This window comes from Eretmochelys imbricata, chromosome 2 (genome assembly GCF_965152235.1).
Source record: "Eretmochelys imbricata isolate rEreImb1 chromosome 2, rEreImb1.hap1, whole genome shotgun sequence".
NCBI classification, from domain to species: domain Eukaryota; kingdom Metazoa; phylum Chordata; order Testudines; family Cheloniidae; genus Eretmochelys; species Eretmochelys imbricata.
Window position 1 is genome coordinate 71,306,521 of NC_135573.1, and position 25,587 is coordinate 71,332,107.

General features: G+C 40.9%; 1 protein-coding gene across 1 annotated transcript in view; it reads left to right on the forward strand.

Moving 5' to 3' along the window:
• Positions 1-25,587, forward strand: part of PXDNL (peroxidasin like) — a 270,806-nt gene that overhangs the window by 155,754 nt on the left and 89,465 nt on the right. Inside the window, exons 5-8 of the mRNA XM_077808684.1 lie at positions 6,981-7,052; positions 8,783-8,854; positions 13,020-13,189; positions 22,229-22,346. Coding sequence (XP_077664810.1) covers positions 6,981-7,052; positions 8,783-8,854; positions 13,020-13,189; positions 22,229-22,346 — 432 coding nt within the window. The remainder of the gene's footprint in view (positions 1-6,980; positions 7,053-8,782; positions 8,855-13,019; positions 13,190-22,228; positions 22,347-25,587) is intronic.

The following is a 25,587-nucleotide window of genomic DNA, read 5'->3' on the forward strand; positions in this document are numbered from 1 at the left end:
TCCACCCTCAGCCCCTGCAACTGATTTGATGTGTCCCTAAATTTTCCTATATTTTGCCTCCAGAAACACAAATTTAAAAAGTTTCAGAGTAGCAGCTGTGTTAGTCTGTATCCGCAGAAAGAAAAGGAGTACTTGTGGCACTTTAGAGACTAACACATTTATTTGAGCATAAGCTTTTGTGAGCTACAGCTCACTTCATTGGATGCTGTAGCTCACGAAAGCTTATGCTCAAATAAATTTGTTAATCTCTAAGGTGCCACAAGTACTCCTTTTCTTTTTACAATTTTAAAAGTGTGTTTGTCCTTATTTTTAAACCTTAATGCTGGTATTTCCACACTCCTGTAATTTTTCTGTTTGTCTATGATGTATGCAACTTGCTTAGAAGCCAATGATTTTAAACAGCTGCACGCTTACTGAGTGGGAAAAATAATTCTGTTTTCTCCTTCAATTTCTGTAAGCTAGCCTATTAGTGGCTGACAGTTCTCCTTGAAGCTGTACGTGGCTGTAGTCCAGAAATGAATTATAACATAAAATGGTAGTTACAGGCTTAGAGAAAACAATGTTAGTGCGCTGGCAGCTGTGATCAAAGCTGTGTCTAGTTCTCTGAGAGGTAGAAATCCCCAGGTGGCAATCAAAAGTTTCATGGAGCAGGATTTACAGGCTGGATTCATAGTAGGCTCAGGCCAAACAATAATATGCAGCAGAACTCAAAATCTTTCACAGGCAGAGTATATTCTTGATTCAGAACCTGAGGTACTGGGACTTAACCCATTTTCCTCTGTTAATTAAAAAGAAAAAAAAGCACCTAAAAGTCCAGAAAGCATTTATTTTCTACTACTAACAAAATGTACTTAAGGATAATTTGTTTAACCTTTTGCATGCAGGTATGTATACTGGCTGGGGAACATATATCTTCTCTGGCTAGGTTTTCATTTCTGGAGTAACACAGTTTATCATTGTTGAGGAGATCAAGTGAACAAGCTCTTATTTGTTCAACCACCAAAGAAAGCATGTCATCAGGTCAGAGCATTGGTTTAGATGAAGGACTGTTTGCTTTTGATGTATTGGATAACTTTTCTGAGGGTGAAAGATAACTCTTCCTGCCTTAGAGCATCTTATGGTAACTCAGAAATATGATTGCAGGTGCCAGAAATTAGTAACAATGTCAGCTGGACCATTTTGATTTGGGATGACCTAGTTTGAGAGCTTCAAATACATTTACTTATGTGGACAGTTTCTTGACATGGTATATGGCAAATGTTAGAAATATACAACCTGTGGTCCTATATGTCTATGTAAATTATTCATAGATTCCAAGGCAAGAAGGGACCATTGTGATCTAATCTGACTTCCTGAGTAACACAGGCCATAGATATAATTCCTAGAGCACATCTTTTAGAAAACAACCTCCAGTCTTGATTTAAAAACAGTCAGTGGTGGAGAATCCACCACTACCCATGACCAATTGTTCCAATGGTTAATTACTGTCACTGTTAAAAATGTATGTCTTATTTCCTGTCTGAATTTGTCTAGCTTCAACTTCCAGTCACTGGATCTTGTTATACCATTCTCTGATAGACTGAAGAGCACATCATCAAATATTTGTTCTACATGTAGATACTTACAGACTGTAATCAAGTCATCCCTTAACCTTTGTTGTTAAGGTAAATAGATTGAGCTCTAAGTCTATCACTGTAAGGTGTATTTTCTAATCCTGTAATCATTTGTATGGCTCTTCTCTGAATCCTTTCCAATTTATCACCATACTTCTTGAATTGTGGGCACCAGAACTGGACACAGTATTCCAGCAGTGGTCACACTAATGCCAAATATAGGGGTAAAATAACCTCTCTACTCCTACTCAACATCCCCCTGTTTATGCATCCCAGGATCTCATTAACTCTTTTGGCCGCAGCATCAACCTGGGAGCTCATGTTCAGCTGACTATCCACCAAGACCCCACATCTTTTTTTCAGAGTCACTACTTACCAGGAGAGAGTCCCCCATTCTGTAAGTGTGGCCTATATTCCCACATGTATACATTTACATTTAGCTGTATTCAAACACATTAGGAGAGATTGTGTTCAGTTAAGGGACTAAGGACCCTGCTGGAGTAAAGATGCGAATTGCGTCACACCCTGTCCTAATCTGGCTCACTGTGGAGGATTTACCCTTGGGAGAGGGCAGGCACTGTTTCCAGCACCACCCTAGTATAGGATTTACATGGGAGAAAGGCAGTTATGTCTATTGGGAGCGCTGTAGCCATAAGGTGTCCATATTTCTAAAATCAAACCTCCAGGAATCTTTGGTGGAAATATTTTATTTTTTATATTTTTGGAGAGGGCAGAGAGTTTGCCAAATCCACAGGTGCTCTGGTTCCTGTTTTCAGTCTGCACTGCCTGGGTTGAAAAAACTCCACATGGAGTAACAGAGCAGATGAAAAAGAGGCTGAGCTTTGCCTATACCACCTTCAACCTTTTTTTTCCTCTTGCTTCCCACCACTCTGCTTAGGGCAACAACCAGTGCCACCCACTTTTTGGGATGCAGTGGCTACCAAGTGCTACTGCAACCTCCTCTCTGGAAATTTTCCACCACTTGGAGCCCTGTACACTGGTTATTGCCAGTGAAAGTGAAACTGTGTATTGCTAAAGAGATTTAAATAGTCAAACAGAAACCTGAAAAAGGCTGCCATGACAACTGTGGATTGTGGATTTTTCCAATTCAAGTATGATTTAAAAATAGCAGTGTAAAATAGGAGACCAAAAATCTGGTACAAAAAGTCCAATTGTAAAGTTTGAATTTTAGTATTATTTTCGTAAACTCTTATTTATGATCATAAGATGACAGTAGAGGTCTTTCTATTATTCAGTGCTAATGGAAGAAACATCATTAGGTGTTTGCCTGTGTCTAGCAAATGGTCATGGCAGCTGTAGCAAGAGAATAAACCAAAGTGAAAGCCCTGAAGGCTCCTCTCTCCAGGGAAGCCAGGTAGATCTTGGCGCTCAGCCAACGTTTGATCCCTCTTACTGGGGACCATCGGATCCATTCACACAATACTCCGAGTCTCTCTGTTCCCTTTGGGAGTTACAATATCCCTCACTTCCCGGAGAGGAACTCAGGCTTCCTCAGATGCCCAAGGACAAGGAGAAAGAATCAGACCCAACCCCATATTCTTTACTTGATGATTACAGGCAGTTCCAGGACCTATTAAGGAGGGTTGCTGAGACTCTCCAGATTTCTCTGCAGGGGGTACAAGAGACTCCTCAAAAGCCCTTGGGCATTCTGCATAGTGAAAGGCCTAGGAGGTTTATGCTGCCCTTTAATTAATGGAGCTTGCTAAGGTCATCTGGCATACACCATTCATTTGTGTCTCTAAGAGGACTGAAAAGAAATACGACATGCCAGCCAAGGTAGCAGAATTTTTATTTTACCAGATCCACTCTGTTAGATAAGGATGTTAAACATCTAGACCTATTGGGCAGGAAAGTTTTCACTTCAATCAGCCTTTTCATATAGCCAATTGCCAAGCATTAACCTCAAAATACAATTTTTGTCAGTTGCTCTAAGTTAGTGGAATAGATGGACAAACACCCACAAGAGCGCAGATCACATTCCTGGCTCTGATTGAGGAGGGTAAATTAATCGCCAGATCATCTCTCCAAGCCTCTGTTGATGCAGCAGAAACAGCTGTTGTTTCAAGGGCAATGGCTATTGTCACACATTGAGCATCCTGTCTTCATTCCTCAGGATTCTCTGGGGAAGTATAATCTACAGTGGAGGATATGTCTTGTGAAGGGAACAACATGTTCAGGAATAAAACAGATGAATCTGTACACTGACTAGGGGATTCAAGGGCAACCCTCTGCTAACTGAGGATCTACATTCTAGTGCCAAGGAGGAAGTACCACAGACCTCAGTCATACAAGCCTCAGACAGTGCCTCAACACTTCTACCACCAAAGGGCGTATAAACTTCCATGGAAGTGACAAAAGCTGGAGCAGGGTACACATAATGCTTCCCCTTCTTCCAACCACAACCTCCTGCTAAGAAATATTTTTGACGGTACTTTCAAGAGCTGCAAAGCACTCCAAATACCACATTCATCAGTCATGAGCCCCAAGACCCAATTTGGGAGTCGACTGGCCCACTTTGCCCAAACTTGGTGGGTGATAACAGACAGATGGATTGTTGACATAGAATCGTAGAAGATTAGGGTGGGAAGAGACCTCAGGAGGTCATCTAGTCCAACCCCGTGCTCAAAGCAGGACCAACACCAACTAAACCATCCCAGCCAGGGCTTTGTCAAGTTGGGCCTTAAAAACTTCTAAGGATGGAGATTCCACCACCTTCCTAGGTAACCCATTCCATTGCTTCACCACCCTCCTAGTGAAATAGTTTTCACTAATATCCAACCTAGACCTTCCCCATTGCAACTTAAGACCATTGCTCCTTGTTCTGTCATCTGCCACCACTGAGAACAGCCTACCTCCATCCTCTTTGGAACTCATCATACATCATACACTCCGGCTGTACTATAGTATTCCTCTGCTTTCCCCCCACTCCCAAAAATCCCTTCCCTGTTCCTCTTGAGGGACCACTCTCAGGAGAGGATGGTCATTAAATAAGGGAGCGTCCTCCTCCTTCAGGGATCTATAGAGAAGGTCCTCTTCAACATTTTACTGAAAATAATTTCTCATTGAAAAAGGAAGGGAGGATGGAGACCCATCTTAGACCTCAGACAACTCCTTGTCTTTATCTGAAAACTGAGGTTTAAATGGTCACACTGGCATCAATAATTTCTTCACTGAACAGAGACAACTGGTTCTCAGCTTTTGATATGAAGGATGCCTATGTCCACATAGACCTCCACCCCTCACACAGAAGGTTCCTGAGGTTCTCCATGGACAGGCACCACTACCACTATAGGGCACTCTCCTTTGGCTTTGCAACAGTACACTTGTAGGTACCCTTCATGCTATCAGTAGTAGCAGCTTACTTGGAGCACTGCAGGTCATCAGTTTTTCCCTATTTAGTATTGCTAGCAGTGCCTTTAAGTCCGCACCCACGGTATTAAACTTAGAAAATGCATGCTTGGGGCAGTTCAGGTCATATTTAACAATAGTATAAAAGAGTCCACTAGAAAATAGTACATAGCCAACTGGAAATATTTATCAGTTATCAGATAACCCCTGAGGACTCTGACATGCTGACTATTTTAGAATATCTTCTTTCCTTAAATACCAAGGGTGTCTCACTTTCTTCACTACAGGTTCATTTGGTAGTATCAGTGCCTGTCACTGGATCACTTGATGATTACCTGCTCTGTTCATTCCATCTGGGGCACCTGGCATTGGCCACTGTTGGAAGACAGGATATTAGGCTAGATGGACCTTTGGTCTGACCCAGTATGGTCGTACTTATGTTCTTATGATAACAACTCTATCTTCACCCATCCTGTAGCAGTACTTTTTTGAAAGGCCTGGTTATAACCGTTCCTCCTGTGAGTAGGTATACTCCGATGTGAGGCCTGAATTTTCTCTTCTGAGCAGTAACAAGACCTCCATTTGAACCCTTGGCTTTTTGGTCCTTATCCCTCTTATCCATGAAAGTCACCTTTCTAATTGCCTTCACCTTAGCTATAAGGGTGGTGAACTGGTACCCTTCAGGGCGATCTGCCATATACAGTCTTTCAACAAGGATAAGAATGCTCTGAGGCTACATTCTAAGTTTACTCCTAAACTGATCTTGGATTTCCATCTAAATCAGACAATCCACCTATCTCCATTCTTCCAAAAACTGCACACAGGTGGCCTCTCTCCACAGACATCCACTGAGCTGGAGTGTTTTACCTACAAAGAACAAGACCATTTAGAAAATCACCTGCACGATTTGTATCATTCACAGAATGGATGAGAGTGGAAACAGTCTCCTCCTAAAGACCTAAAGGATTTTGGGGTGGATTCTGCTGTGTTAGAAGTTGACAAACACCCCTGCACTACAAGGTCTGAGAGGTCACTCTACTGGAGCCCAGACCACCTCTGTAGCCTTCATTCAAGACATTCCTATTGTTGAAATCTGTAAAGCAGCTACGTGGGGTTCAGTGAATGTCTTATCAAGACATTGTGCCTTTGTGGATGCTTCTGAAGATGGTATCTCTCTCAGTACAGTCATACTCCTTTCAGAAGTATTGCAGAGGTCCTCACAACCTTCTCCTCAATAAGCACTGCTTGGCAATCACCCACAATGGAATACACATAGGGACTAGCACTCGAAGAAGAAAGAGAAGTTACTTACCTTATACGAGAACTAGAGTTCTTTGAGATGCGTGGTCCCTATCTGTATTCCACTACCTGCCCTGCTTCAGATCCTAACACATGCTTCATGGTAGAGAAGGAACTGGAGGTAGGCGGTCTGCACTGCCCTTAGGCTTTTGTCTGGGAGCACAAGGAGGAGAAGGGTGCAGGAGCAGACTTACAGACTCTGCTAGCAATACTCTTCTAGTTTCGGGCTTAGTGGAGTACACATAGGGTCCACACATCTTGAAGAACTTCAGTTACTGTACAAAGTAAGAACTCTCTCTTTTCACTGATTCTTTGTCCTTAATGCAAATGTTACTGTGTTTGGCCACTTGTTACACATCCTTTTTCTGTTGTTTAGCCCAAATGAGTTTCATTAAACAGTATAATAAGTTCAGCAGGCATTCTTCTGTTCAGTTACAGACGGTGATGGCTTGGAGCCACTACCTGCTGGTAGACATCAGCTTCACCTCTTCTGTATCAGTGGGTTCTTAGATTGGCACTGTGAACAGCAGGGAAAATGATTGTTAAAAATACATGGATTTCCTGTTTACAGAGATTGTGTTCTGTGGGTTTGTTGGGTTCTTTCAGCATTTTCAGCCAACGCTGCTGATTTCCTTTCTATCCAATTTCTTCACAATGTCCAGAAAAGATGAGATAACTATATTGATGGTCTTTCCACAGGTATATTCACTTCAATCAAATAGAAACAGTCAAGCCAGAAACCTTCAGAGACCTCCCAAAATTAGAAAGATTGTAAGTGCTGGTTGGGCAAACTTTTCATTAGTTCTGTGTTCTTGATTTGTCTTCCTCATTCAAAACCTGACTTACCTACATAAATTCTGTGCCCTTTTATCTACAGAAGTGCTGAAAAGTAGAGGAAATTCTGTAATAGTCACCCTAGTAAGAGAGCAAGATTTTGTAATGTAGATTTCCTTCACAAACCCTCCAGCCAAGAAGAACTCTTTCAAGTCTGAATTGTATTTTCAGTGAATTGACTTTAGATCTCTCTGAAAGTGAGTTTAGATGTCTTTCAAGTAACAAAAGACATGATTTCCATCAAAACTCCAGAATTCTGTTCTGTTGCAGAATCTGTTTGGCATGATACCTTTAAATGTGACTCATTTAAGGCTCATCTCCTCTGTGGATTTACCTCAGTTACAGCCATCAGTTGCCAGACCCCTCTCAAAGCTGCAAACCTGTAGTGTGAACAGGCAAAGGCTACTTCTACACTGCACTCTTCTGTTAGTGGCTTGTAGAGTATGTAGTCCAGTAGCTCCCCTAGCATGAGTTTAAGTAGCAGTGATGACAGTGAGGTGTGGCTTAGGTGAGTAGAATACAGACTTGCCCTGAAGGGTGTAACCTACATGGCTTTCTACTCACCCAAGCCGTGCTCTCCTGTCTACACTGCTATTTTTAGCCATGTAGTGTCCCACTGCCTCCCAGCTGCTAGCGCCTTTCCCCACTGCAGGAAAAGACTCCAGTAGCTCTGGCAGTGGGGAGGAATTGGAGAAAGACTCCACCAGAGGGAAAGCCTCCAGCAATGGGGAAAGGCTCTGCCATCTCCCTACTGAGAGAGCCCTTCCCCGCCAAAGGGACAGAGTGCAGCAGCTCCCCACTACTGCAGGGAAACTCTGTCAGGGATGGAAAAGCTCTTCTAGGGAGAGCTGCTGAAGCTTCCCCCTCCACCCCCCCAGCCTTCCCCCTGCCCGAGCCTTTCACTGACATGTGCAACTATACACCACAGTGTAGACACAGCCTGCTTTTCTCTGTGACTACACATTCCCTACATACCGCCTACAGTGGCGTGTAACGTAGACATAGCCAAAATGTCACAATTTCTGCCAGTGGAGATTATGCTAGTTTCAAGCAGAGCTAAATGCGACCAGTGCAAATAGTTGCTTTGTCAATGGTTTGCATTGGAGTGGCTACATCGCTTAGTGATGGCACTAATCTGGATAAATCCGCAGGGTAGAGAAGGCCTTAAATAGAAATGAAAAAGATTATGCTACATCACTTACCCGTTGCTGACGCATAACCACCTCTGAATGGGGAAACATTACAGTTGTTTCACAGTAGGTCTACACAATGCCTTAGAACCAAAAATGAAGCATGAGTTATCCAGTTGAAACCACAGGAGGAATTTATACAGGAAGTATTTAATTAAAAAGTTTGAATTTGATCAGGATACTGCTATTCTTGTAGGGAAACAAAGGCCATTACCTATAAATGACTCAGATATTGCTTTTGTCATCTGAAAGAAATATAATCAATATTTATTAGTAACCTGTGGTTGAATAATAAACCCCTCCTCCCTTAGCCTTAGCTTTTATAAAACGACAACTTTACTAATTTGTTAATATTATGCAAGGGTTTTTTATTGTCAGATTTTAAAATATACAGTGCGGAGCCATGTTCTTTGTAATATATTAATATCTAATTCTGCAAAGGAATCTGTCAGTTAAGGCATATCTTCTGTTCCTCAGATTTCTGCATAACAATAAGTTGTCTAAGATCCCAGCTGGAAGTTTTTCTCATCTGGATTCACTAAAGAGACTGTAAGTTTTGGAAAATAATTTTGTAAATAATGATACTCCTGTTCTACTGCAAAACTGTGTGAACTGTGAAGACAGGTTTTTAATTAGGTTAGTTAAATGAAGACCACAGCTTTCTTATAATGTGGTGTTGGCATGCTTTTCACCATGGGACAGAGGAAGTGACATATTGTACTGTGTTTGTTCTAATGTTTCGTAAGAAGTGAAATGTGAATGGAAATTAAAAGAAATTCCGTAAGACACAAAGCTGAAAGAGAAGGCATGGAAGGGGAGAACAAGGCTGAAGAATGAGAAATGAGGGTGAAGGCAAATGAGGCGAAGGGAAGGAATGTGGATAGCAGTTACTAAATATGGAATAAGGGGAATTAAGACTAAATCAGGACAGAATTTGGTGACTCTCAGTTAATAGAAATGGATGTCCTGTTTGTAGACATGAGAACCAAATGGTCCATTTAATTTTATATGCCTGCAAATATCATGCATTCTGTTCTTCCATGTCCTATTTGGCCAGCAAATGGACATACATTTTTTCTTAGAGAGAGAGTTTTCCATGACTAATAAAACATTGGTTAAAGTTTAAGGAGCCTCACATGGTCCTTTCTTGTCGCACCTCCTGCCTTTTCCTTTTCACATCTCATAATCAGTTAGAGAGCTACAGGTGTGAGACTTCGAAACTTAAATTTTACCCCTCTTTTTGCTGTTTGTTCCTCAACTGTAGTTACTAACCAATGATGTCTCCAAAACCAGATGTGGAAATTCCTGCTTTGGGGTTCAATCCTATCCCCCCTTGAATTTGGTGGGATTTTTGCCTCCTATTTCCATGGGACCAGGACTGGGCTCTAAACTCTAAAAAGTCTCCAGGCCATAAGGATTTATTTGAATTAGCAAATTGGTCCCAGTTCAGCAAAGCACTGAAGTACATTCTTAGGTCCATCCCTATTCAGTAAAGTATTTCAGCACATGCTTAAAATCAAATAGGTCTTTAAGTCCCAGTGGAGAAGTACATGCTTAAAGTTAAGTAAGAGATGATGGGCTGTAACATATGTTTAAAATTCAGTAGTTGTCAAAGCAGTTTGCTGAATTATGGTCAAAGAGAGAACATTTGCAACTTTACTGTCTTAACCTTTATCCTTGAAACTGTGAGGGTAGGTCTATATCACAATTAGACACTTGCGACTGGCCCGTGCCAGCTGACATGGGCTTTCAGGGCTCGGGCTGCATGCCCGTTTAATTGTGGTGTAGATGTTCTGGCTCAGGTTACCACTGAAGCGCTGTACCCTGCCACCACACAAAATCATAGAGTCTGGGCTCCAGCCTGAGTCTGGCGTCTATGTGGCCATTAAACAGACCCGAAGCCCGAGCCCCACAAGCCCAAATTAGCTGTCAAAGGCCAACCATGGGTTTTTAATTGCAGTGTAGACATACCCTTAAAGTTTACAGAAGTAAAAAACAGAGCCTAGCTCCTTAGTTTGCTCCTTACCAAAAGCTAGGAACATAAGAACACCAAGGAAAAGAGAACACCAACACCGAATGGTTCATCAATGTGTTCTAAGTGAGTGATGCTAAATGAGAAATTGAGGATTCATATGACTTGGTATTACTAATACCTCCATAGGGGCCTATTCTCCTGTCAATATGTGAGTGTAATTCCTTTTGGTGATGATGGGAACTATGTATGTATACTGAGGTGAGACTATTCTCTGTAGTGTTTTGGAACTAGATGTGCCATTTACACAGAAGCCAATTGCCAGCTTACAATATTGATCAAAAAGAGTGAACATTGAAATCATTTCCAGGGAAACACTTTGATTAGTTTAGTTGATTTTTTTTTTTTTTTTTGTATTTGATTCCAGAATTCTGAAACTCAGAAATAAACAGCTACAAAGCAAGTAAGCCTGCTACTCCTGGTGGGCAGCTAAAGAAAAGGAGAGAGCCGAAAGGGCCACACTGTTACAGAAAGGTGCTTTAAATGTGTTTATAGGCTTAATCTGTTTACCTTCAGAAAGCCTCACCTTTTAATAAGAAAAGAACCATTTGAAAAATAGCTTTCGGGGGGATGGTTTTATAGAATAAGTGGCTAAGTTACTGTAATCATCCTGAACATGTTAGCATCCCTTAAAGATGAGAGAGAGAGAGAGAGGGCTTGTCTACACTTTGATACTCATGCTATAGCAGCAGAGCTTCACTGGTGCAGCTGTGACACTGTAGCACTTCAGTGAAGATGCTGCTGGGTGGGCTTTGCCCACCTCACAAAGAGGCGATAGCTATATTGACAGGAGAAGCCCTCCCATCAACAGAGCGCTGTCTACACTTGGGGTTAGGTTGGTATAACTGCGTTGCTCAGGGGGGAGGATTTTCCACCCCCGTGAGCAACGCAGGTATACCGACATAAGTTGCTAATGTACACCAAGTGTGTGTGTGTGTGTGTGTGTGTAGGTAGGGGGTTGGGATAGGGAAGGACGCTCCATTAGTTAGGGCATTAGCCGCAGTCTTGGGAGACCGGTATTCAATACCCTGCTCTGCCACAGACTTCCTTTGTGATCTAGGAGCCTCAGCGTCCGTATCTCAGCTCCCCTTCTGTAAACTGGAGATAATAGTACTCCCCTAGCTCACAGGGCTGTTGTGAAGATCAGTAGGTTAAAGTTATGGAGGCACTCAGATGATGGAAGTCATTTAAGTACCTGAAATAAATGGAAATCAATATTCCTTTCAAGTTACAGCAGTTGACCTCATCATCATGACATATTCCTTGCAGTTGAACAATCTAAAATGCAGTATGTAGCAGGCTCTGAATGTATTGTGTGATGATAGAAGGTTAAGGGCAATAATCTGACACTAATAACCAAATAGATATTACAAGGGTGGTTTTTATAATGTACAGGTTAGAAAAAAGAGCCCCTAAAAATTTTATTCTTTGAAAATTGAATCCCAGAAATATGATATACCCAAGATAAAATGTATACATGCATTCAAATACTATCTTAGAAACTGAGAAAACATCATGAAAACATTACAAAAACAACTGTACATTTCAATGTCCATGGCTGTTAGTTCAGTCATGTCATTTTTAAAGTTTATAGGAATGGCCATACTGGGTCAGACCAAAGGTCCATCTAGCCCAGTATCCTGTCTTCCAGCAGTGTAATGGACCTGAAGAGTTCAGTTTTCAAATTCCTGGCTGCCTCTGTCTTTAAATAGTGTGAGTTTTTTGAATGGCATAATTATTAATGTTACTTTTAGGACCAAGCCTTATTCTAGACCATGGTTGTCATATAAGTGAAACCAACACATAGATAAACCAGATAGTTGTTGTTTTTTAATAAAGGCATCCATTAGTTACAGCTAAATGAGTCATGTGGCGGTTCAGTTAGGTGGATCTGTGTTGGGAAGGAGCGGAAGCACATTTCTAGAGGACCCAGCAAAACATTTAAACCACATACGTAGTTTTAAACATGCACATGAATCCCATGGAATTTCAGCAGAAGCTTACGGTGGAGTAGGAATGGTCTTAAGCACATTATTTAAGTGCTATGCCAAACTGGGGCCAGAGCAAGGTGTAAGGTATAGTAAGAGGACCCTGAGGACACATGGGTCTCCCCACACCCTGCCCAGAAATGCTGCTGCACCCAGCTGTGACACTACGCAACAAACTCCTTTTGTCACTGAAGTGCTGGGAAACAGATTATATCCTGCAACTGTGTACTGGTGTGGAGAGAAAGTTATCCATGCATCCACTTCCCTCTGTAGCGTACTGAGTAGGGGCAGCTATAGCTGATCCCTTCCTGTACGTAGCCAGATTTTCTAATGGATATTTGCACTGTGTGGCTATTAATGTTCTGTGCTGAATTATACTGGAGCTGAAAGGCAGTTTACTGTTGTTTTTGAGATTACTTTTTTATTCCAACATATTGAAGACCCGTCATTTTTGAAGAATAGATTGTAATATTGCGCAGGGAAGGAGGAAGGAAATACAAAATGTAACAAGCCAGAGATTTTTCCTGTGTGTGCATATGTATGTACGTGTGTGAACACACACAGATTCTCTGTGTAGTTATTTTGAAGGAACTACAATGGAATTCAAATGGTAAAAGTGATGCTCCGTATAATCAAGTGGGTGACTTTTTTAATGCGCATTCCAGACACTTGTTTTTATTTCCTGTGTGCACAGACGCCTGGACTCTAATGCCTTAGTTTGTGACTGTGAGTTAATGTGGTTGGCGGAACTAACAAAAGAATATACCAGGAATGGGAATACTCAAGCCGCTGCCACCTGTGAACATCCCAAGAGACTTCAGGGCAGGTCTGTTGCATCGTTAATAGTGGAAGAATTCAACTGTGGTAAGTTAAGTTGGCGGCACGCATCTTTGGAGAGAAAATCGTTTGCACGCCTTCTGGCTTTAAGCCTACAGGTATCTATTTTTATATGTTATGGAAAATCAACTAAAATTATTTAATTTCATTAAAATTTCATTGAAATGCTTAAAATGTGGGTGTTTTTGGTTTAGTCAGAAGGCCTTTAAAATGAAGAACTATTGAAGTCTTTGATTATGATCAGTTCTCTTCCCTATAGAATACATCTTAAAGTAGAACCTTGCTAAACTAGACTATATGCATTCCCACAATTAGCATGCAGGAAATAGTTTCTCTGCATTTCTCTGCAAAGATTTTATAGAATAGGTTGTAGTGAAATCTTATATTACTACAACTTCATTTCTTTAAAATCAACTGCAATATACTAGTGAGTATTATAAAGACAGAAAACTAACTATACTCAAAAAATAAAGGCATGAAGTACATTGTATGGTGGAATATTGTTGTGTGTGTGCAAATTAACAAAATTCTCATGTGTTATCACTCAAAAACACCAGGGACCAATTTCTCAGTCTGAGTTAACATTGTTTATACGGTAGGGTGCCAATCCTGCAAAGATTTATGCCCTTGCCTCTCCATACGCACAATGCTTTTAATGGGGTTATTAATAATGTGTAAAGAAAAGGACATCAATAATTATTTGCAGGGTCTTGGATTTTGTGTGTATGTGTTGTTCAGTAGAGACTCCACAGCTAAGTTTGCAACGATACTTAATTTCTCTGTGGAAAGGTATATCTTGGATTGTATTTTTCTATCAAGGAATGTCAGTTTGAAGACATGGTTTCATGTCATGTTTTAAAGTAAATTCAGATAGAGAAATTTGTTTATGTAGTGTTTTCTAAGTGTGAACCAAATGCTGGAGATATCTGGAAAGAGAGTGGAATTCCTCCCTTCTTGCAAATAGGCATAATAATGCAGTTCAAGAGGAGCATTAATGGGTTTTTTTGTTATACTGGCTGGGGCCAGCATCCCCACAAAGCCCCACGGTGTGTTGTTCTGTCTGTCAATCCATCTCGCCCTTCCTCTTTCACCATGATAGTAATGATGTCCATGGTAATAAAAGGAATAATTTGCATGGGGAGCCATTATCTGGTCATGTTGGCCACATATGAACATGAAGGGCAGAAAAGCACTACATACTTATAATAATAATAATTAATAATACAAGAACTAGAAAACATCCAATTAAATTAAAAGGCATTGGATTTAAGGTGGATGAAGGAGATTTTCTTTTTCAGAATGTATATAAGTTATACTGTGAAACTCTTTGCCACAAGATATGACTGAGGCAAAAGAATAGGATTTAAAAATAGGATTAGACTTGTATATTAAGCAATAACATTTTATTCACTGTTTCATTTGGTAGAAATAAAATGTTGTAAGAAAGATAGTATAAAACAAAGCAGTAAACAACTGCTTAACTCATTACCTGTACACCTTTCGCAGGATTATTTTAATCTTGATTGTTTAACTAAAGAAAGGGACTTGAGGTTTGAATGTAGTTTTATAGAGGTTATTAAATACCCTTAACTATAGCCACTAATAGCATAAGATATCATAAGGCAAAAATAGTATTAGATTATGATTTGGCTAACAAACTAAAAAAAAATCTATATAACCATTTTTTAGAATTAAATCACACAACCATAGTAAAAATAACTCATACACAATCACTATGACAGGTTTCAGAGTAGCAGCCATGTTAGTCTGTATCCACAAAAAGAAAAGGAGTACTTGTGGCACCTTAGAGGCGAACAAATTTATTTGAGCATAAGCTTTCGTGAACTACAGCTCACTTCATCTGATGCATCTGATGAAGTGAGCTGTAGCTCATGAAAGCTTATGCTCAAATAAATTTGTTAGTCTCTAAGGTGCCACAAGTACTCCTTTTTCTTTTTACAGTCACTATGGTGGGAAGTTGACTTTGTTTAGAATTTTGACTAAGAGTTCCTCAGTATAGGTCTTCACTTGTGTCAGCTGGTTGTCAACTCTGGCAGTGCTAACGCAGAAGAAACACAATCCAAAGCTAGATCACAAAACAATGTAGTCAGTTACTTACATGCCAGTTCAGTCAGGTCTCCTTCCCAATTGATCTATAGTAGGCACCCTTGTTACCTATTTCCCAATAAATTATATTAACCCCAGGATCTGATTAACACTCCTAACTAAAAAAAGAAAAGGAGTACTTGTGGCACCTTAGAGACTAACCAATTTATTTGAGCATGAGCTTTCGTGAGCTACAGCTCACTTCATCAGATGTATACCGTGGAAACTGCAGCAGACTTTATATATACACAGAGAATATGAAACAATACCTCCTCCCACCCCACTGTCCTGCTGGTAATAGCTTATCTAAAGTAATTGTCAGGTTAGGCCATTTCCAGCTGTAGCTCACGAAAGCTCATGCTCAAATAAATTGGTTAGTCTCTAAGGTGCCACAAGTACTCCTTTTCTTTTTGCGAATACAGACTAACACGGCTGTTACTCTGACTCCTAACTAACTAAAATAAACATCGAAACGATTGTCCATGAGGTAAACCCTGTCATTAAAGTTTATAGTATTTTGCCCGGAGCTGTATCACTCAGTTGACTTCCGTTTCATAAATATTTTAATTACAAAATTAGATTATATCATGTTTCCCCATTTTACTACTGTATCTGGCACATCAAACATATCAATATTTGATATTAATTTAATACGTTTTTAATTCATTCATTCACAGACACGGAAAAAGGGAAAGTTGCTAGTTGCAACAGCAGTACATTCTTGTGAAAGGTTGCAGTAACTCTGAGTTTCTTCAGGCAATTGAAGAAATTTAGCCATTACACCTTGATGGTTTTTTTTATTCTCTTAGCCCTCTGTCTTCATGAACAAGGTCAGCTCCCAGACTGCTGCGCTGGGCAACACAGCATGGGGAGTAGGTGGCCAGCCCTCTGTGGAGAAAGAAGTGGTTAGGGACTATTTAGAAAAGCTGGACGTGCACAAGTCCATGGGGCCGGATGCGTTGCATCTGAGAGTGCTAAAGGAGTTGGCGGCTGTGATTGCAGAGCCATTGGCCATTATCTTTGAAAACTCATGGCGATCGGGGGAAGTCCCGGACGATTGGAAAAAGGCTAATGTAGTGCCCATCTTTAAAAAGGGAAGAAGGAGGATCCTGGGAACTACAGGCCAGTCAGCCTCACCTCAGTCCCCGGAAAAATCATGGAGCAGGTCCTCAAGGAATCAATCCTGAAGCACTTACACGAGAGGAAAGTGATCAGGAACAGTCAGCATGGATTCACCAAGGGAAGGTCATGTCTGACTAATCTAATAGCCTTCTATGATGAGATTACTGATTCTGTGGATGAAGGGATAGCAGTGGATGTATTGTTTCTTGACTTTAGCAAAGCTTTTGACACGGTTTCCCACAGTATTCTTGTCAGCAAGTTAAAGAAGTATGGGCTGGATGAATGCACTATAAGGTGGGTAGAAAGTTGGCTAGATTGTCGGGCGCAATGGGTAGTGGTCAATGGCTCCATGTCTAGATGGCAGCCGTTATCAAATGGAGTGCCCCAAGGGTTGGTCCTGGGGCCGGTTTTGTTCAATATCTTCATAAATGATCTGGAGGATGGTGTGGATTGCACTCTCAGCAAATTTGCGAATGATACTAAACTAGGAGGAGTGGTAGATACGGTGGCAGGTAGGGATAGGATACAGAGGGACCTAGTCAAATTGGAGGATTGGGCCAAAAGAAATCTGATGAGGTTCAACAAGGACAAGTGCACAGTCCTGCACTTAGGACGGAAGAATCCAATGCACCGCTACAGACTAGGGACCGAATGGCTTGGCAGCAGTTCTGCGGAAAAGGACCTAGGGGTGACAGTGGACAAGAAGCTGGATATGAGTCAACAGTGTGCTCTTGTTGCCAAAAAGGCTAACGGCATTTTGGGATGTATAAGTAGGGGCATTGCCAGCAGAATGAGGGACGAGATCGTTCCCCTCTATTCGACATTGGTGAGGCCTCATCTGGAGTACTGTGTCCAGTTTTGGGCCCCACACTACAAGAAGGATGTGGAAAAATTGGAGAGAGTCCAGTGAAGGGCAACAAAAGTGATTAGGGATCTGGAACACATGACTTATGAGGAGAGGCTGAGGGAACTGGGATTGTTTAGTCTGCAGAAGAGAAGAATGAGGGGGGATTTGATAGCAGCTTTCAACTACCTGAGAGGTGGTTCCAAAGAGGATGGTTCTAGACTATTCTCAGTGGTAGAAGATGACAGGACAAGGAGTAATGGTCTCAAGTTGCAGTGGGGGAGGTTTAGGTTGGATATTAGGAAAAACTTTTTCACTAGGAGGGTGGTGAAACACTGGAATGTGTTACCTAGGGAGGTGGTAGAATCTCCTTCCTTAGAAGTTTTTAAGGTGAGACTTGACAAAGCCCTGTCCGGGATGATTTAACTGGGGATTGGTCCTGCTTTGAGCAGGGGGTTGGACTAGATGACCTCCAGAGGTCCCTTCCAACCCTGATATTCTATGATTCTATGTTCTAGTTTTCTAAAAGGCCTTGATGCCTGGGCAATTCTGAAATAGTAATAACTGATAATGCAGGGGACCGTAGTTACATCATTTGTTCCAAGAATACCAAGCCTCAGAGAAAAGTTGTCTACCTGTGGTTAGGAAGTAGCTTACTTTGTGGGCAGTTTATTTCACTGTTGTTCATTACAGAGTTTCTTGCATTTCCTTCCCAAGCATCTGGTACTGACCGCTGTCTCAGACAGGATACCCAGATAAGGAGCCACTGCTCTGTCCAGATATGATCATTCTTGTGCAACTCCTGAGGGAATTCTGCCCAAAAAATAAAATTTTTATGCACGGTATTTTAAAATTCTGCAAACTTTATTTGTCAATAAATAAATGTGGAGTCTCCAACATGGCACTGGGGAGCCATGGGCCACTGGCTGCATGGAGGTGGGAGATCACCCTGCAGCCCAACCCCCAGGACATAGACTCAGCGGTGAGACTGCACCCAACCCAGACACAGCGCAAGGGCTGGGACTGCCCCAGAAACACCTTGGGCCCTGCCCCTCTATGCTAGGCACACCAAGATAGCAAGCAAGAGGGACCAAGTCTTGCATGCATGCCCATCCCTGCCCCCTGATCCAGATGTGGGGCAAGCAGGGTCCGCCCTGGAAGATCCAAGTGTGGGGGGAATCCAGGTGTGGGGTGAGAGGGCTTTGTGTGAGGCAATCTGAGTGTGGGTGGCTCGGGTTTGGGGGGCATCTGGATGCACAGGGGCTCTCTGGGGTTTTCTGGGTGCAGGGGGGTTCGACTCTGCAGGGGGGTCCAGGTGAAGGTGGTTGGGGCTCAGCAAAGGGGGGTTGGGTGTGGGGGGATGGAGCTCAGCAAAGCAGGGGTCTGGGTGCTGAGGAAGCAGGGCTTGGTGGGATGGGAGTCCAGGTGCAGCTCATTGGGCTTAGTGGAGTGGGGATTGAGTGCGAGGGGCTCAGTGGGAGGTGGTTTGGGTGCCAGTCGGGGGAGTGGTCAGATGCATGGGGTTGGCAAGATGGGGGAGCAGGTCCTCATACAGTGAGCCCTCCCCCACGGCTGTGGAGTGATGGGGTCAGGAATTGGGAGAGGGCGTGCAGATCTTCCTGCAGTCAGGGGAGGTTTCTGGGGGTGGATCTGACCTGACCCCAGATGCTGCTTGCAGGAGAAGAGGCGCTGAGTCCAGCGCAGGGTAGGAGCCACTGGCTGGGGCATCTCCAGCCATCCCCCACCACCGTGATTTACCTCTCCGCTGACTGCTCCAGGTGCCCAAAACTACATGCCTGCACTTCTGGGGAGGGGCGTGTGACTGCTTTTGCAACTTCCCTTTGCTTCTCTGTCAAAGTCATTTTTCTGTAGGGAAGCAAAGAAATGTCCAGGGGACATGAATTCTGAGTGCACGCAGTGGTGCAGAATTCCTCCATGAGTACTGTGTTCTTATGTCCTGCAGAATGGTCTCTCTGTAACTCTTAATAGAAGGCAGAATCTGAATGACCCATCTCATCTCTATGGTTCCTCAAGGGTGCTCCTTGGAGCAATGTCTACTAGAATTTGAGTCTATGGATACCAAGATACTAGATTTATTGATTTTGAATTAAATATGTCTAACTATACTAACTATCTTTTAAAGATGTTTTTGTCTAGGTTAGTTTGGGAGTATATCTTTGTGTATGTGGCTGAAAAGATGTGATTAAGAGATGAAAAAAATTAATGGAAGGATTATAGGCAGCAGAGACAGCTACAGAAAAATAAGCAATTTACTGTGAAAGTTGTAATGTCTGTCTGAACATCTGTCACTTCTAGATTTTAATTGATAAGTGAAGTATTCTGAAACCTTTAATCAAAAACTCAATTATGTTCAAATTAAATTAATGTAAAATGTTAAGTGATTAGCAGTGTAGTCTAATTTAATGCCTATTACTTCTATGTGCTTTTATGGTAGATTAAGGTGACCAGACATCCCAGTTTTATTATGGGAGTTTTAAGGTACTTACTGTTTCAAGATATTAAAATGTTAATTAAAATTAAAATTTCTGCTTCCAAAGCATGTTCTTCCATCCACCTCCTCCCTTGCATGCACTGAAACATGTAACTCAGAGAGAGAGCGAGAGAGAGAGCGCTTTTATCATTGTGAGCTATCACAGGGTGTCATGGAAGCAAATATCACAGCCAGAGGAAAATGAACATGACAATATTACATTTTAAGGAGTTTTGTTCTAGGGTGAACCAGACTGTACATATTCATTAATTTAGTCCCAATGTAGTGCCACTCTTAACTACAGCCTTTCTAGACCATATCCAACTATCATACTATAATAGAATTCCTGTTAAGCCAATGAAAGTTTCCTTCAAAATGTCTGTGGTAGAATATGACGACTTTACATTGACAGGCTGGTTAATCTAATACCAGTGTCATCTACTAGGTATCTTACTACAAAATGGAGCTGAATGAAAAACTAGTTTTGGGAAATATTTTAAAATTGTTTTCATTCTGATGGGTTTGGAATGGACATAATTTTGGTTTTAACCACATTTTTCATAATTTTTAAAGAACATTATTGAAAACACTATCATAATGGTCCACTGAATGCATCCAATGAAGTGAGCTGTAGCTCACGAAAGCTTATGCTCAAATAAATTTTAGTCTCTAAGGTGCCACAAGTCCTCCTTTTCTTTTTGCGAATACAGACTAACACGGCTGCTACTCTGTCATAATGGTCATCGTAACTTTTCATTTTCTGAAAACCTGGTTTTAGATAAATGTAAAATTTTGATATCATTTTATTAAAAACGCAAGACCTACATATAAATATATATATAGACATTTTTTTTGTGAAGCCAATTTTTTAATAAAAAAAATTGAACAAGCTTTTGTTCAAAAACGTTGACCAACTCTGATTAAGACCCTTTCTGCTTTACATTGACTAAAATGTGTATGTTTGTCTCATGGCTGTGAAGCTTATGTCTGAAAGCATCAATACAAGGTAATGTATTGGCCAATATATTTCTGTAATACTGAAAGAGGAAAATTCTCATGTACAGGTTTTACAATCAGTAAGCTATATAAAATAAGCAGGCAGTTAACATTAGTGCAAATGCTTGCATAATGTTACTAACAGTGCATATAAAATCTACAAGTATAATAATCTACAGGTAACCTGAACCCATAATGTCCTGCTATTTTAGAAACAAACTAAGGTTCTGTAGATCTGACTAGAAATTGAAATCCCTTCCCATGATCAATTTTGTGTGTTTCTGAAATAAAAATCATCCCAAATCATGACAAAAAGTCAAAACTGCAATTTTTTTCACAAGAAGGAATTTTCAGAACAATTCAATTTTGGGAAAACTGAAACTTATTTTTTGAGCTTGCCAGCAGCCTGTAGAAAGTGAAATTAACAGGACTCTTCCAGACAGACAGCTGAGGAGCTGACATCTGGATTTTCACAATGGAAAAATAAAATTCTCACAGCAAATTTTGATTGTGGAAAAAAGGCATTTTCTGACAGAAAATTCCTGACCAGCTCTAGTGTACTGGCACATTTTCTTTCTAAACTTGAAGCATTTTCTCTTCTGTAGTAACTAAAACAGTTTTGATTTTACAGACTATATAAACAAGAACATACATAAATAGATTCACCAAAATAGGAGAATAGACTAACCAGATCCTAGATCCTAATACTGAATAACATGCGAATGTGATTATGTAAATTGCTTGAAAATACAATGGTCACATTTTAAAGGTTGGGTTTTTTTTTCTTTTCCATTTTGAAAGATTCTACCAGTATATGAAAGATTATTTTTTCTTAAAGTGGGAAATACTGATAGAATCAAAAATCCTTCTCAGTCCAATAGACATTTTTCAATGGCATCCAGTATGTGTGTGTGTGTATATATATATATATATATATATATATATATATATTTATTTTACGTGTTTTACTGTTTTTTTTAATTTATTTGTTATATATGGAGCTGTAAGAAAATACTCAGTACCATACAAGAAATCAGTCCTGAGGAGTTTATGATCAGAAAGTGAAACTTCTTTAAGTTGATTTTTATCATGTCTAGAGTCAATAATAATAATACAAAATGTCACTTTTCTCCCAACTATCGTTGCATCTTTCCTTTAGCAATTAACTTAAAAAAAGAATCATTGCATTATAGGTTCCTGGATGCAAATGTTGTGGAGTGTTTTAGAAAAACAACATTTTTTGAATTTCTAAACAAGATAATTTACATTTACTAAGCACAAGTCAGAGTTTAAACAAATATTTTATTAATTATTTACCAACTGCAAAACTTAAGACTCGCACTAGCAAATCTGATTTCAAGAGTGGGTGCTTAGTGTACGCTGTGTCATTTTCCCAACAAAACCTCTAGTCATGTTTTTAGATCATGTTGAAAAATTGTTTTCCTTCCAAAAGTCAGGATTAAACTTTTTGATGTCTTTTGTTCTTACCCTTTCCTTTTTCTCGCAGAGAAACCTCGTATTACTTCTGAGCCACGGGATGCAGATGTTACCCCAGGGAATACTGTCTACTTTACCTGCAAAGCGGAAGGAAATCCTAAACCCAAGATAATTTGGATACATAACAAGTAAATCTTAACCAATCATTGCACATGTATACTAGTCTATTTTCAAATGCTAATTATTGTTAACACCTGGGTTTGTGGACTAGCAATCTAGAATGAGTTTGTGTGTTTTTTCTAATCTAAGTCACTCTGTAGGAGACTGGTTATGAAAATTCAACACAATTTATTTTCAATGAAAATCATGGGGGAGAAAAGTTATTATTTAATACTTTCTTCACTGATCTCTATGCTACCTTGGCCTACTTTTAAAAATGAGAGTGAACTCCAGGGTCCTTTAAAATGCCTCCTCCCTTGCATTTTCCATCAGAACTCCCCCATGCCTTAGGTGCAATGTGCAGAGGTTAATTTTCCAGATGAGGTAGCTGAGAAACAGAAAGTTAAAATGATTTGCCAGAGGTGACATAGGATGCTTGTGAGAGAGCCATGAATAGAACTCTGATCTCTACAGGTAGGTCTACACTGCAACTGGGAGTTGTAACTGCAGCACATATTCCAGTAACCACAACAGCAGGGCTGGTGGCACAGGCTTGCCCTCAAGTACAAGCCCAGCCAGGACTTTAGCTATGTATTCAGGTGGCTAGCTTGTGCTGCTGCCTGTGTCATTGCACTACATTGCTATTTTTAGGCAAGCTTGCTCAGTCAAAGCTAGCTCAGGTATTCCCATGTGTGTTGTCCCAGTTGCAGTGTAGACACAGCTTGAGGCACTTGATTCATGTTTTATCCAATAGACCGTAATGCCTCATGGAAATTGCTTCGGATATCTGTATTTAGTGAAGGCAACTGCAAAATCAGACTAATCATGCTTACTTACCCAGAGTGCTCTGAGACCTACAGATGAAAAAAACACTATGTAATATGAAAACATTGAGACACATTTTTAAGATGGTCTAACTAGAGCACAGAATGATTAAGTGACTTGTCTAGGAGGTATTATTGCCAAGTCTGATGGGCATTGGCTAAGAGTGTGAGTCCTTGTCTTCAGTCTGTCAGTTAATATGGAGAGCTAGTTGAAAAATGTTATTTTCATTCTGTGGGAAATTCTGAGATTTCAAAATTTGGTTTCAGGACAAATTGGAACAAAAAGTGAAAACAGTATTTGCAAAATAAAATATTCCAAAATATTTCATTTAATTTGTTATCAAAAAAATTCTATTTTATCATTTTGACCTTTATGTTTAAAACTTAATTTTTATGTTGTCTTTAAAATTATAATATAATTTTAAAATTGTTGTACAAATTAAGTTTTAAACATAAAGGTCAAAATGATAAAATAGAAAGAAAAGATTTTATCCTTATTGAAATGAAATGTTTCAATAATTTCCTGACAAAGATTTTGGCTGAAGTGATATATTTCTGTGAAACATTTCAGTTTACTTGAATCAACATTTTAAGACAGAAAACTGTTCTGTCAGAAAATGTTCAACCAGATCGATTAATCTTCTATGATTTTTAGCACGCTGTGACAGGCTGTACCTACTTGTGGTACTGCATACTGGTTAGGTACCTGGCTCATGCCTCACCCCATCTCTTGTGTTGCCTGCTGGTGGTTGCTCCAGTGCAGTGGAGGTCTCTCTTCTGGTAGACAATGACTAGGTACTTCGGCAAGTTCACCAGTGGAGCCAACCCCGTTCTGGGGAGGCGTAGGTAACAGAGTCTAACCAAATATATAGAAGTCCGTAACGCTTTTGTCAGGTGGAGTTGGCAACAACAAGGTCTGGCTTCAATGTCTTGGGGTTCCTCTTAACAATAATTCTCAGACGTCAAGAATTATAACATTCAAAAACCAGTCGGAGAACAATTCAATCTCTCTGGTCACTCGATTACAGACCTAAAAGTGGCAATTCTTCAAAAAAAAAACTTCAAAAACAGTCTCCAACGAGAGACTGCTGAATTGGAATTAATTTGCAAACAGGACACCATTAAGTTAGGCTTGAATAAAGACTGGGAGTGGATGTGTCATTACACAAAATAAAACTATTTCCCCATGTTTATTCCCCCACCCCATTGTTCCTCACATATTCTTGTCAACTGCTGGAAATGGCCCACCTTGATTATCACTACAAAAGGTTTTTTTTTTTTTTTCCTTCCTGCTGGTAATAGCTCACCTTACCTGATCACTCTTGTTACAGTGTGTATGGTAACACCCATTGTTTCATGTTTCTGTGTATATAAAATCTCCCCACTGTATTTTTCCACTGCATGCATCCAATGAAGTGAGCTGTAGCTCACGAAAGCTTATGCTCAAATAAATTTGTTAGTCTCTAAGGTGCGACAAGTACTCCTTTTCTTTCTGCCAGAAACAATGACTCTCAGTTGAGTTCAATCAACTCTGCCATTAAATGATGGAGAAGAGCAGGTCCAACAGCATCTAGGACTCATTAGACAGATTCCTGACCCCACCCACTCTCCTCCTCACTGGGCTTTGACATCCTTAATCCCTGCGTAGCAGGTGAGGTTCAGTTTAGGGTGACCCCCTCAATCTGGGCATGCTAAGCACAGTTCTGCTGCCCTTTACTCATACAGTGAGGATCACAACATTTCATTACCCCTACATTCAAATACAAGAGTGGCTTGTAACCCCAAACCTGCCAAAATTGATCATTTTGGCAAAGCAGCTGTGCACTTCGGCAGAGTAGGAGTGTCTGTGCAAACATGGTCTGCTCCGGGAAGTCTTTTCCTCTGGCTCATCACTAGATGTCAGGTGAAAGCTCATTCAGACCCTACATACAAGTACAATATTCCCTACAAAAGAGTCTCAGCCAAACGTGCAAGCTACTGTGGGGTGTACGCCCTATCCTCAGTGCTTAAATGTTTCTATTCCCCTTTTCTCTGGGAGAAAAGGGTTTTTGTCCCCTTGCAAGAGGGGGGTTGGTAGTGGAGCCCAGGCCCTCCCTCTCCACTGGGTTTCAGCCCAGGACCCTAGGAGAGGCAGCGATATCAAATACTGAGGCGTAGTCTCCCTCAGCTGCTTCCTACCACTTCGCTTCCCAGTCCAGGGTGTGGTCAAAAGCCTTCCAAATGATCCACCAGAAGATGGAATGAAGAGTTGCTTAGTCCTAGGGAAAGACTAGTCCCTCCCTTGGGCAGCTGTCACTTGCAGTCTTCTCTCCTGCAGCCAGGAGTAATGCTGCACCCTTACTCAGGAGCTCCCAAGATAGGTGTCTCCTCCTTTCCTGTCTGTCTTTTAAACTCCTCCGCCAGCTGGAGCATGCTCTGCAGGTGCAGCAGGGTGGAGCTACCTGGG